General features: G+C 37.5%; 1 protein-coding gene across 3 annotated transcripts in view; it reads right to left on the bottom strand.

Moving 5' to 3' along the window:
* Positions 1–14767, bottom strand: part of Memo1 (mediator of cell motility 1) — a 90535-nt gene that overhangs the window by 17625 nt on the left and 58143 nt on the right. For 2 of the 3 annotated variants that reach the window (XM_085691248.2, XM_085691247.2), the window contains one exon: positions 4197–4339. In XM_085691248.2, coding sequence (XP_085547374.1) covers positions 4197–4339 — 143 coding nt within the window. Of the gene's footprint in view, positions 1–4196; positions 4340–5412; positions 5459–14767 lie in introns of all 3 variants that reach the window. The other variant, XM_085691249.1, reaches the window with a different exon arrangement.

Raw genomic sequence — 14767 nt, 5'->3', positions numbered from 1 at the left:
GAGAAATCTGAACATAATATAAATCTTAAAAATACTTTGGGTAAGGTCACTTTGAGTAAGTAGCTAAAAGCTGCTAAAAAAAGTGATATAATTCTGTGAGGTTGTGGTGGTGCACACCTTTAATCCCAGCACTCGGGAGGCATAGGCAGCAGCAGAACCCTGTGAGTTCAAGGCCAGCCTGATCTACAAGAGCTATTTCCAGGACAGGCTCCAAAATGAGAAAAAAGAATAGTGATATAATTCTAAGCAAATTTGAAATTGCTGAAGATACTACAGTAGATTATATTCATATTTTAACAAAATAGTGTCATAAACATTTACTTAGTAAATTTATTGGAACTGATTTGTAAAACCACCATAAAGGCAAATTAATAGGAGAGTACTTCACGTTCAACTTGTTAGGTCTAATTTTGTTTAGAAATTTGCTAATAGTTTGCTAAAAAATATATTAATGAAAGCTATTAATCTAAACTTGGAAACAAATTTCTGTGAAGGCATAAAACAAATAATAATAGTATATATGAAGAATGTCAGATTTGAAACTTGGGAAACAGAATAAAAATTGACTAATTAGATAACTGAAAGAAGTGCAGGCAAGTTTCTCCTACACAGAACCATCCAGAACTTGGTAAATATGTTAAACAGTGAAAGAACTTGATAAGTATATTATTTATTAACAGAACTTTGTATTAAGATTTAAAAAATTAAGATTAAAGAAAATCAAAAGCTAGTAGCTACGGTAAAATTATTATTATTATTGCCCACACTGAGGCGCTGATATGCGTGCTTCTGTGTCTGAGATGATGATAAGCACAGACTGAAAAGCAGAGCTGCGTTTTAGGGGACTCCACTGAGGAGACCAAAAGATGTCTTGTTTCATTTCAAAAGAACACCAAAATATTTTAGTCTCTCTACTTTTATTCCTCATGTGTCTCTTTAAAGATGAATATCTACTAAAGCAAAATAAATGTTTATAGAAAGAACTCATTTTTGTAAAGGGACACTGGCCAATAACAAGGAGACTACACTTCCTGCTTATCAAATCAGCTTCCCAACCATCTCTACGAGCAAGGTTCACTATTTCCACAAAAGCTAGACCAAAAACAAAGAGAACAAATACCTGCCAATAAAAACAGCACTACCAGTAACCTAATTCAATAAAAACAAAGGCCTACTATGTATAGCTACCTGAGTAATTTGTGAGGTATACCATACTCAAGTTAAGTAATTATACTTCAAAAGCCAGTTACTTAAAATTATGAAGAGCCTAAAACAATGAAATGTTTAAGATCTATCTATATATTAAAGAGCTGAGTCATTTCTCTGAAATTACTGAGAATTCACCCATTATGATTGCTTTTATATTGTTAAAAAAAAAACAAACAAACGTGTGCCATATCTTTACAAGCAGAAAAAAAAAAAAGCATGGTGCAGTGGTACATGCCTCTGATCCCATTTAGGGAGGCTGAGGCAGAAGGATGCAAATCCAAGGTCAGCCTGGGATGGCAAGATTCTACAAGAGGGGGAGAAAGGAGAAAGAAAAAGAAACGAAACATAAATTGTCAAAGAGAGCCAAATTGTTGACATGAAATATAAATTTGAAATATATGAAATTTGATTCCTATGATGGCTTAACTTGTAGTTGGCTAATGATTCAGCTTAATAAGCATGCAAAACAGAAAGTGTTATGCTTTACAAAGTGACAATTACTATTTCCTGTAATGACAATTTTTCAAATATTAACCATGTCACACCTAACACTGTCTGCCATACTGCTGGCTAAATTACCCAGAAAGACTTTGTGCCTTTTCTAAGTAAAGTGAGCACTTAATGAGATTTAGTGATGATAGTGTCAGCTAAATACAAAGCACTGGAAAAAGTTGCATCACTTAATCACTGAATGTAAACAAACACACAAGCTTGGGTGGTCTTCATTGCTAGCATTTACCAGCCTTAATAATTTTTGAGGATTTTTCTTTCCTTTTATAATTATCACCTGGAAATCCTGTATTACTACTGAAATATTAATGTTTTTAGAAACTGAAGAAAAAACTATAACTTTCTAAGAATCTTGTTTAGCTATTAAAAAATCATTTTTTTCTCTCAACTATAGAATAACGTTTGTTTGCATTAAGTATTCTTTATTAGCCAGGTGGTGGTGGTATACTCCTTTAATCCTATCACTCAGAGGCAGAGACAGGCAAATTCTGAGTTTGAGGCCAGCCTGGTTTACAGAAGGAGTTCCAGGTTAGCCAGGGCTACACAGAAAAACCTTATCTCAAAGAAGAAATAATAATAATTCTTTATTGGTGAGGTAAAAACGATGATGACCCACAAACATGTAAAGCAGGAATATTACATCTATTATCCCGGCATGGTGGCTCACACCTGCAATCTCAGCACTTAAGAGACAGATGCAGGAAGACTGTGTGTAAGTTTGGGCTAGCCTGGGTAACACAATGAAAGCTTGTCATAAAACAAACAAAACTCCCATATTTTATGCAAGTTTAGTTGTGGTTGCCTATAATGCCAACTAGAAAGACAAATCTGGAGAACAGCATCAAGAGAACAGTATTAAGTGATTCGTAAGAGCCTTCAAAAATAAAATAGGAAAAATATTTGCTTCACAATTTTTATTTACAAAACATGAGCATGTCATGTTCCTGAGAAAAACTCACAATACTGAGAAAAGCAGTTCTTTTTCCTAACAATACTCCTTACTTCTAAGATAAACTATGACTAAATTTCTAATTCCTCAGTCAGGAATTCCCTTCTAAGCCTCTACTTGGGCCCTAGAATCTAAGTAATATAGTTACATGAATAAAAAATTAATTCTGTCAGAAAGAATAATGCAAACTAGACAGTTGAATGAGTTATTGAAGAACCCAGGGAAAGTCTTTAGAAGGAAGTTCAGTTACCCATACAACCTAAGGAAGGGTTTCTAACCTCAATATTATAGACACTTTGGACCAGACATTTCTTTCATTGGGTGGAGGTTGGGGATTGTTCTGTGTATTCTAAAATGTTAAGCAACTTCCTTGAACTCTACTCATTTGATACCAAAGCCTCACCATCCTTCAAATCCCTTTCCAGTTGTGACAATGAAATCTAAAAGGTCTCCTGGTATTCTCAAACTTGCCCTTGGAGGAAAACCATACTCATGGAAAACTAATGCAAACAGTGCTAATAATTTACATATTCTAATATTTATACCATGAAAGAGAATCAAGTAGAGAGTACAACTTAAGAAATCAATTCAGAGAAGGATGCAAGAGAGAACCCAAGCAAGGCAGGTAAAATGTTGACTCAGTTCTCATGAGAGAAAGCAAAAGGCTCCCTAAGTAACTAACTAAGGATGTTGTTTGGCATCCTAGTGTTTTATCCTAAAAAGTTTGGTTTTGCATTCCTTTAGAATAAAAGTGGAAGAGTATGAACAAATAGCTATGACTTAAAATAGTGAAGAAAAGAGTCAAAGAGATAGAACTTAAATATTCTGAAACAGTTAAAGGTAAATGAAAGCAAATAGCATTTAAAGAATGTACAATCAGTTTCCAGGAAGGGGACATCCACAATGCCTCACTTCTTTATGATCTAGCTGCTGCAAATCCCCTTCCCTCTTAGTTTACAATAATCACAAAACCCACTTCAGAATCCTTCTTTCTATAAAGCATTACCAGTGAAGATCACAGTGCTGATAGCACCCATATGTTCTAGTATTAGAGGGCAACTCAAAAAACTGACTGAAATCGTGGACAAAAAATATTCACCAAAAGAAAAAAGAGAGACTAATTGCAAAAAAGGATAATCAGAGAAGGACCAGTATAGCACATAGTTCTCGTCTACATTGTGAAGAATTTGTTCTATCTACCAAACCTAACCTCCAAAACCCTACACCATCCATATGCACACAAATATGGGGCTAACAGGTTTTAACTCCCGCTAACAGAAGTGTTCAAAAGCAAGGATGCCCTCACAATGTGAATCCAACTGTACCAGTCGCCTTTGGAAATGGACCTATCGCCTCTCCTGACTCTTTTTAAATGACCAAAAGGCTGTTTATTCACTTTTAAACATGGCTGCTACAAATAAAACTTCGTGAAAAGTGATAAAAGAATTGAGAATCGGAGCTTGGAATGAAAAGAAACCTTTAACCACAAATACATAGCATCTTCCGTACGTTAAAATCTAGGACTTACCCCAGTGGCAGAAATCAGAAGACACCACAAAGAGATTACTAGGATCCGCTAGATATTTACTGAAGAGTTTTCCGAATTCCTGTTCTTTTGACTCACTCAGAGCTCCAACCAGTACAGGAATAATGGTAAACTCATCTTTATGGCTTAAAGAAAAGAGAAAAAATAAAAATAAAAATAAAAGTCATTTAAGCTGTTTAAAATTAAAAATATTTTCCAATTGTGTTGGCACTAAAAAGTGGAACATTTATTAACAGTGATAATGGCAACAGACATTTTATAGTTGATTCTAAAAAAATTCTATAAAAGAAAATTTTAAGGAAGTCGATTTAAAAACAAGTACAGAATACTAAAAGTATCTATTTAAGTTACCAAAATGTATACTACTTTAAGTAAGCGAAGCTACTGTATTGCCAGGTATAAAATATGTCCAAAAATAAGTCCACCAGATCATCCCCAACTACTCACAAAGGCTATAGCCACCTACCCAGTCCTGCCATTTTCACAGAGCATTAAAGTCTTCCTCATCTACTTTAATTTGATCCTATAAACATACATCATTTTTGACACTTATTCTATAAACCTACCAAGCGTGACCTACAGAACTTGAACTTGGTTCTTATGAGATTTGTTGACTGCACTCTTACCACTTAGCCCTAACAGTCAGATACGTGCCAGCCTCGACACAACTCAAATTTCACTGATATCCAAGTTAACAGAAGAATTAAAAGATATATTCATTTCTAGTACACTCCCCAAAGGCACACCCACCCACCCACATCATTTATGTTATATCCAGTTCCTTCTGACTGACAAATTAATGGATAAGAAACAAAACAGATTAATAACTATGATTTAAGTGACTGATTTAAGTAATTATGATATATTTCATTTTATAAAATATTTCACTATAATAAGATAGTGTATATATATTCAGTATTATTTATATATCAGTTATCCTAAGAGTTAAGAGTTTTAGAAGCATGAACTATGTTTGTCTAAACTTGTTTTGAATAGGGCTTTACAAATTCAACATTATAACCAGACACAGGACAAACAGACTTCAAAAAAGGATTTGTTTAATTTTTAATACTAACTTTAAGTAATCTCAAAATAAATGTTGACTAAACTACATACCACTACTTCAGGGCACCCAAATACCTCCCCCATAGCAGCCCCCTTACCCTTGTCAACTGCGAAATAAACAGATCATACAGACCTCCAGTCCCTCTGCAATGCAGGGGCTCCTTGGGCAGAATCTGCATCTATGGTGTAAGGAAAAAAAAAAAAAGAAGCTGGCAGAGGAAGCTGCCATGGGGCATCTCATTCTGTGACTCTTACTAGTTTGCTAAGTAACTACACAGAGCAAACAAGAGCTTTCTCTATAATCAGGTTAATTATTAATTCAAAGAATTTTGGCATTTAATAAAAATTTGGTAACTGCCATGAATTAGTCCAACCTCAAAACTACCTCCAAAAATAAATAACAAAAATCATCAAAGATATTGCAAATAATTATAATACGGTAGGGAAGTAGCTGTTTTGCAAATTATAAGATGCAAAGGAAAGCCAGATGAGTTTAGGGACCATCCCTAAGACACTTAAAATGATTGCCCTATCTTTAGAAGAATCACACCTACAAAAGGTATTTGATAACAGTTATCACATGACACATATAGTCATAAAGTGTCAACTACAGATGGCTTGCTCTGAGACACAACAAATCTACTCTCCACAGACCACTATGAGAAAAGAAGTCTAGTCCTTCACAGCAACAGGTGGGGGTGGGATCATTGGCTTGCCATTTCTTAAAACTTACTTTTTCTCTGTCTCCATGAGCATGAATTATTATAAAAGAACATTTGACTTTGAAAAATAAGTACTAGGACTGGAGAGATGGTTCAGCATGTAAAAGCACTAGCTGCTCTTTTAGAGGACCCAGGTTCAATTCCCAGCACCTACATGGTAGCTCACAACTGTCTGTAACTCCAAAAACTGACACCCTCACACAGACAAACATGCAGGCAAAACACCAATGCACATAAAATAAAAATAAATGATAAAAAAGAAAAATAAGTACTTTTAAATTTTAAAATCTAAGTTCTGAAGTTGGATTATCCAGTAAAGTATAAAATCTGCCCACAGAAAAAATTATAAAACCAGGTAAAGCTTTTAAACAGCAATTTTTGTGTACTTAAGTCAACTAAAGAGGAGGAAACAACATGCCTCTTCATGACAGAGAAGAAACTGGACATTTGAGGTGAAGTTAATCACACACACCATGCCTGCAATGCTGGGACAGTGGCTCAGCTGTAGAGTGTTCACACAGGACGACAGAAGACAACCCAGAAGAAAGTCAGAGGAGAAATGGAAACCAAAGCACACGACACCCCTCACAGACGGTGACAGCATCCTGGGTATGACCTATAGCAATCATTTGCTAAACACTAAACTACAATCACTGGTGAGTCCTTGAGAGCTAGTGAAAACATTAATTTCTTAAACAAATGACAAGTCTGATCAACAAAGGTGCATAGAGGGAAAACATATTCCGCAGCTGGAACTCACATAAAATGCTAAATAATAAAGCCTGTGGGGAGAAAATAAATAAAACTAGAATTACTACACAGCTATGTAAAATGTACAGTTCAAGAAAAAAATCCACGTAAAAATTAAAAAACAGCAAACTAAGATACTCTACAAAAAAATAGCCAATAAATGTTAAGATCAGCTCAGTGCTTAGATTAGATTTCAAAATTATTATGAGAAATATAATCAGAGAATTAAAGGAAGCTATTTAAAACACCTTAAAAATGTGTGTGTGTGTGTACATGCGTGCATGTGTGCAAGCACAAGTGTGTAGTGTGTCATGAATAAACCAATAAGGAATATCAACAAAGTAATCCAAACTGGGTTTTAACGAGTGGTTCACTAAAACAAATACAATAACTAAATGAAAAAATTTCCTAAGTGGGCAAAAAAAACAGAATTAATGTTTAATAAGGATGAATGTTTGCACTCAAAACTGGACACAAACTACTCAGCTGTAAAAAACAATGACATCTTGAATTTTGCATGCAAATGGATGGAAATAGAAAACATTATCCTGAGTGAGATAACCCAGACCCAAAAATACGAGGTATGTACTCACTCATGATTCTAGCCATAAACAAAGGACATTGAGCCTATATTTCGCAATCCTAAAATAGCTAAGTAATAACGTGAATGCAAAGAAAAAAATATATAGATCCTCCTAGAAATTGCAAACAGACAAGATCGCCAGACAAAAGTTGGGAGCATGGGGATAGGGATGGGTGGGGGAAAGGGGAGAGGGAGAGAGAGAAGGGAGAAGGGGAGGGTTGGGGAGAACTTGGGGAAATGGGATGGTTGAGATGGCGGAAGGACGGATATGGGAGCAGGGAAGAAGTTATCTTAATTAAGGAAGCCATTTTGGGGTTGGCAAGAGGCTTGGCTCTAGAGGTGTCCCACAGGGATGTCCCCAGCTAGGACCCTGGGCAGTGGAGGAGAGGGTGCCTGAACTGGCCTTGTCCCGTAGCCAGACTGATGACTATCTTGAGTTATCACCATAGAACCTTCGTCCGACGACTGATGGAAATAGAGAGAGACCCACATCAGAGCACTGGACTGAGCTCCCAAGGTCCAACTGAAGAGCAGAAGGAGGGAGAATATGAGCAAGCAAGTCAGGACCAAGAGGGGTTGGTCCACCCACTGAGGCAGTGTGCCTGATCTAATAGGAGCTCATCAAAGCCAGCTGGACTGGGACTGAACGAGCATGGGATCAAACTGGACCCTCTGGATGTGGCTGACAGTCGGGGCCAACCGAAAAGACAATGATAATGGCACTGGGATTTGTCTCTACTGCATGTACTGGCTTTTTGGGATCCTAGTCTATTTGGATGCACACCTTCCTAAACCTGGATAGAGTGGGGAGGGCCTTAGACTTCCCACAGGGCAGGGTACCCTGCCCTCTCTTAGGAGGGGACGGGGGAGAGGGTGAATCAGGGAGCAGAAGGGAAATGGGAGGAGGGAAGTGGAAATTTTGAATGGTATTATTTATAAAGCAATAAAAAATAAAAATAAAAAACTGGACTCAAGAGACCAGGTATGGCACTGTGCCAGCACTGAGGAGGCTCTCAGAAGAGGACTGCAAGGCAAGACCAAGACTAGCCCAGGTCACAGAGAAAACCTTGTCTTAAACTAAAGGGATGGGAAAAAAAGATTAATTTAAAATATTATCCAATCTGAACAGAAAAAATACTGAAGAAATATAAAGAGAATTGGAGAACTTAAGACAATACGAAGCATCCAAACTAGCACCAGTCCTAAACAGAGGAAAGGGAAAGAACAGTTGCTGAAAATGTTCTAAATCTCATGGAAAACACTAACCAAACAAATCTGATGAAACAGAATTTTTTTAAAAAAATGAAATAAAAATAAAAAGATTCTCACCTACTCATTCAAATAAAGATGAATGAGGCTTTGCCACCAAAAGAAATATACACCTTCTGCCTCACACCAGTCACAAAAGTCGGTTACACTGGAACCAAGGATTTTAAGAGCGAAAACTGTAATTCATCTAGTCCATGAGATTAGGAAACATCTTTTTTCCTTTTTCCTTCTTTTCCGGGGGTGGGGGTGGGATTGATTTTTCAAGAGACAGGGTTTCTTTGTGTAGCCCTGGCTGTCCTGGAACTCATTCTGTAGACCAGGTTGGCCCCAACTCACAGAGATCAGCCTGACTCTGCCTCTCAAATGCTGGGGCTAAAGGTGTGGGCTACCTCCACCCTGCTGAGAACATCTTTGTAAAGGGCCCATAAAACATTTAAGTTTTCTGGGCCATACGATATCCAGAACAAAAACATCCAATATTATTACAGAAGGACAAAAGATAAAGACAGTAAACGAATTCCTGGGTGTGGTTGGTTGCTAATAAAATCCTACTTACAAAACAATACGCTGACATACAGACTTGTACAAGACATGTTTTAATATTATACACAATAACGATAAATAACAGCTTTCATTATTTAAATAGACCATGCAAAAATAAGGGTGTTTTATAAGAATCTCCAAAACATTATCAATCCTAGCCATGATGAACCTTTAAAATTGGAAAGAGCCAATCAAAGCAGAAGATTAAAGAGCATTAAGAGCACGCTCCATGGGGCTGGAGAGATGGCTCAGTGGTTAAGAGCATTGCCTGCTCTTCCAAAGGTCCTGAGTTTAATTCCCGGCAACCACATGGTGGCTCACAACCATCTGTAATGAGATCTGGTGCCCTCTTCTGGCCTGCAGACATACACACAGACAGAATATTGTATGCATAACAAATAGATAAATAAATAAATAAATATTTTTTTTAAAAAAAGAGCACGCTCCAAGTTGTCCATGTCCAAAACAACGGCAATAACAAAACTAGCATATGCTTTAAGGAACCTGAATAGTTAGTTGGTGATGATTGTGTTTTAGTTTTTTTCAGAGACAAGTGTTGCTATGCCATGCAGATTAGGTTTCCCCATCTTTGTTTTCCTAAATACTAGGATTTCAGGCGTATACACTACCACATGCCCAGCTATGAATAGTTTTTTTGTTTGTTTGTTTTTAGAGGCTTTTTAAAGATTTATTTATTTTTATTTTATGTGCATAATGGGTGTTTTGCCTGCATGAATGTCTGTGAACCTTGAACATGCAGTGCCTGAGTAAGCCAGAAAAAGATGTTGGATCGTCAAACACTGGAGTCACAGACAGTTGTTTAAGGCCACATGGGTGCTGGGAGCTGAATCCAGTTTCTCCATAAGAGCAACAAGTGCTCTTAACTATAAGTGAATGCTCCAGCCCCAAAATACTATGTTTTTTAATCAAACCCTTTAAATCCTACTTTTCTTATTACTTGTGCACATTTTTTAAATTAAAAACTTTAAAGTATAAAAACCATAACAAAAAAAGTAGTAACTATGGGGAAAAAAAAGTTGATCAAATTTAAACTCCAAACAAAACAACGACAGATCCCCTCCACAGGAATTATGATTTAATAATAATTTAAAGTTTACTTTTTTAAGATATAATTTTTACATATCCTAACTCCTCAAAAATCAATTAATTGTGTTTGATAATGAAATTTGTTATGAATTGCACTATTTGTTATGAATTGCATTATAAAGATTGTAGGTTTATAATCAATAAAAATTGATGGTTGCGAGGCTGGTGGCCCACACCTGTAATCCTTGCATTTGGGAGGTGGAGGCAGGCATACCTCTGAGTTCTAAGACAGTCAGGGATACACAGAGAAACTCTGACTAGAAAAACCCTAAACAAATAAACAATTCTGTGTATATATTTAAGTGGCATTAAACTACAAGATGAGGCTTGATCGGTCACACATGCCTTTAACCCCAGCATTCAGGAGGCAGAGGCAGGTGATTCTCTTGAGTTTATGGCTAGTCTGGTCCATCAAAGTGAGTCTTAGCACAGCCAGGGCTACACAGAGAAATCCTGTTTAAAAAAAAAAAAAAAGAAGGAAAGAAAGGAAGGAAGGAAGGAAGGAAGGAAGGAAGGAAGGAAGGAAGGAAGGAAGGAAGGAAGGAAGGAAAAAATTCTATGCATAAAAACTTATATGCACATGTTAGTATATTGTTAACAATGTTCACTCGTGATAAATAGGTTAAATGGGACTCAGAGAGACATCACTGTTCATTTTATCCTTCAAGACACTATTTAAAATTTCAAATCAAGTATTGTTATTTTTAAGTATCAGAGTAATAAGCTGCACAATAGCATGAGTCATTTTATGTTTTCTTCTTTACAGTATTTTTTTCCCAGTCAGTGCAGGGTGGAGTCCAGGGACTTGAACATCTAGGCAGGTACTGCACTATTTATTAGTCTGCAGCTCAGGCACCCACTGTTTTAAAGGCTCCAAGGAGGGCTGCCAAGACAGGTTGGTCAGTAAAGAACTTGATGCAAAGCATAAAGACCTGAGTCTTATACCCAGCACCCAAGTAAAAAGCTAGACATGTGATATGCATCTGTGACCCTTATTCTGGGGAGACAAAGAAAAGATCCCTGGAGCTCAATGGCCCCCCTGTTCAATCATGCACTGAAATCTGAGTTCAATGAGAGACCCTGTCTCAAAAAGCAAGATAAAGAGAAATCAAGAAAGACATCAGCCTCTAGTCTCCATCACTACATGCAAATGCCTGCACAATACATGTATAGAAACACACACACTAAACATGTAAACTAAGCAAAAGCTCTAATGAACCATCCTTTTTTAAGTCTAAGATAACAGAAGCCGGGTGGTGGTGAAACATGCCTTTAATCCCAGCACTTGGGAAGCAAAGGCAGGCCGATCTCTGAGTTTGAGGCCAATGTGGTCTACAGAACAAGTTCCAGGACAGTCAAGGCTACACAGAGAAACCCTGTATGTGTGTGTGTGGGAGGGGGGAATGGACAGACGGACTCTGTGTGAAACAGAATTATAAAAACAGAAGAATTAAATACATTTATAAATAATACATTAGATAATCACTTTTTTAAAAAATCATATAATATTTGTAATAATAAAAACGGGGGGGATTAAGTTAAATGTTTAAAAAACTGATTTAGGGGCTGGAGAGATGGCTCAGACATTAAGAGTGCTGGCTGCCTGCTCTTCCAGAGGACATAGATTCAATTCCCAAAACCCACATGGCAGCTCATAACTATCTGTAACTCCAGTTCCAGGAGATCTGGCACCCTTACACAGAAATACATGCAGGCAAAATACCAATACACATAAGTAAGAATAAATAAATCTTTAAAAGACTGATTTAAAAAGTAAACCAGGTGTGGTAGCTCATACCTACAATCCCAGCAAGAGGCTGAGAAAGAGAACCACTGTGAGTTCCAAGCCACCCTTTTCTACAGAGTGTAATCCTGTCTCACAAAACAAAGACAAACAACAACAAAACTCACAAGCATCGTGGTCATCCCTCCTCAGCCTCCCAAATGCTATGATCAGAGGCATGTGCTGTCACCACAACTGTACTAGTAATTCTTGTGAAATCACATGGAGCAAGAAAACTAACATGCATATACTTCATGATATAAAAATCATTTCTTAAAGAGTATTTGATTCTATATTTAAAAGTTTTAAATCAATTAATAGCTATCTATTTCCCATAACTAATAACTGAAATTATTTGGGCCAGGGCTTATACTGGGCACAGGGGATATGGTATAAACTAGCTGCTCCAATCAGAGAACTTACTAGAGAATTATCATGGAAGAAAAACAGAATTACTTATCATCGAAAGAGCTATTCAACTTTACCATCTGCAAATATGACCATTCAAAGTGACTCCCACCTCCAGGTTCAAAGTCCTTCCCCCATCACATGTAGAGACTACATTTCTACTCCTTTGAATTTAGACTTGTAAATTGCTCTGAACAGTAGAACATGATGGAAGTAAAGCTGTGCCAGTTCCAGACCTAGATTTATGAAGTCATGGAAGTCTCAGCTTTGCACAACTGCTACCTTCAACTGCCAACCTAAAGTGCAAGACTATCCCACAGGAAGAGATAAAGCCTGTAAGATGACAGGCAGGTGGAAGTGGATGAAGAGCAAGATGAGAACTGTGCAGCCTCAGAAGGCATCAGCATCACAGCTCCAAGGTGGGAAGGCTCTGCAGCCTCCAGTCCATACCAAGGTGCCTCAGCGGAAAACAGAGCAGACAAGTCATCACCACAGCCTCTGACCAAACTCCCAACTCAAAAACAGATAAGTAAATAAATAAGTAAGTAAGCAAATAAAACAGAAAGACAACATGCTGACATGGTTCACTGTGCAAAACAGACACAGAGGGAAACAACATTCTTATCTGGATGAGGAGTTTAGTGTAAGACAGATACCTAAACATCTCACAGAGGCCTTTGTCACACAGAGTAAAGTGAAGATGAAAGAAAAAGATGACCGTAGAACTGAAGGAACACTGTAAGAACTGCTACAGGAAGCCACAAGTGTAAAAGACACTATACACTGGCAGAATGGTTCAAAACTGTCACATGAAGTAACTTAGAAGAGTAAAAATAAGCAAAATGAACAGTGGATCGGCAGATTTCCAACCAAAATACTTCAAGCGTTACTAGCTTTTTTATTTTTTTTTTAAATAAACACATACCAGAACGTGTAAGGGGAAATCATAAGCTTGGTAACCTGTTAAAATTCACAGTCAGGGATTTCTGGGTTGAAAAGAACTCATCACTAGCTTCTTCAGATGGTAGAAGACTATCAAAAAAATAAATAAATAAAAAACTTGGTGGGGACCTAAAGAGGCAGTTCAGTGAGCAAATACTCACTGAGCAAATATGAAAACCTGAGTTTGAATCCCCATCACCCATGTAAAAAAGTCAGGCATGGTTACATGTACTTGCCATTGCAGCAGTAGGACAGAAACAGAAGTCACCCTAGCCAAAATGGTGTGCTTCCAATTCAGCGAGAAAGCCTGCCTCATGGAAATAATAAAGAAATGCAGAGAAGAAGACACACAATATTCTCTCTGGCCTCCTCATGTGTGCACATGGCATACATACCTGCACACTCACATGCATGCACCACCACATATACACGAAAAAGAAGAAAAATTGGGGAGAAGGGAAAAAAGGGAAGGGTAGGGAAGGCAGGAGGGTGGAATGAAAGGGAATGAAGAGAGGAAAGAAGAAAAGAAAAGAATAAAGATAAAGGAAAGGTAGAGAGAGCAAACAGCCAGCATGGGGGCAAATAGAGTAGGGCTCATGCCCACCACATGGAGTGCCTCTCTACGCTCCCTTCTTAAGAACTTAGGAACACAAGCTTGCACAGCCTTTCAGGCTAAAGAGCTTCCCTATCAACCATAATTTAGGGTCCAAAGAAGAGAAAAGGTCAGTCTCAAAACAAATCTCAGGTGGCATTTTTTCTTAATTTAATATTTGATATATAGACAACCTATAAAGCACTTCGTCAGTCTGAACTCAAACATTGAATGAGGCTCTGGGCTTTCAAACTAATACACTGTGAACCAAATGGAAACTCAGGTACAAAACAGAATACACACACACACACACACTCACACACTTTTTCCCCCCTTTAGTAGGTAGCAGGGTCTAACAGTATTGTCCACATTGGACTCAAACAATGATCCTCCTGCCTCAAGCCTTACAAATGCTAGAACAACAGGCTTGCACTATGCCAGGCCTGAAAGCCCATTTCTTAAGGAAAAGTAAAGAAGCCCAAATGACCCAGCTAAACAATTAAAAGCAAACAAATGTGGCACTGAAAAAAGAAAATTCTAGAGACAATTTATGCTTAATTTTACCAAACAAATCAACAACTATGTGTTGGGCAAAAAGTGGGCACTGAAGCATATTGTAGAGAACTCACTTCGCACCCAGGAGCACCTGACCACAGGAAGACCTTTAGCAGGCACTGCAACATCATCACCGTCATGCTCAGGTAAGTGTAAGAGTCTCATGTACCTTTACAAAATTCTAAAGAGTGACTTTCAAAGATATTTCCAAATTTGAAGTTTTACAATTACAGC

This window comes from Myodes glareolus, chromosome 6 (assembly GCF_982192425.1).
Source record: "Myodes glareolus chromosome 6, mMyoGla1.1, whole genome shotgun sequence".
NCBI lineage: Eukaryota > Metazoa > Chordata > Mammalia > Rodentia > Cricetidae > Myodes > Myodes glareolus.
Note: the sequence above shows the minus strand (reverse complement) of the source record. Positions and strands in the feature narration are given on the sequence as shown.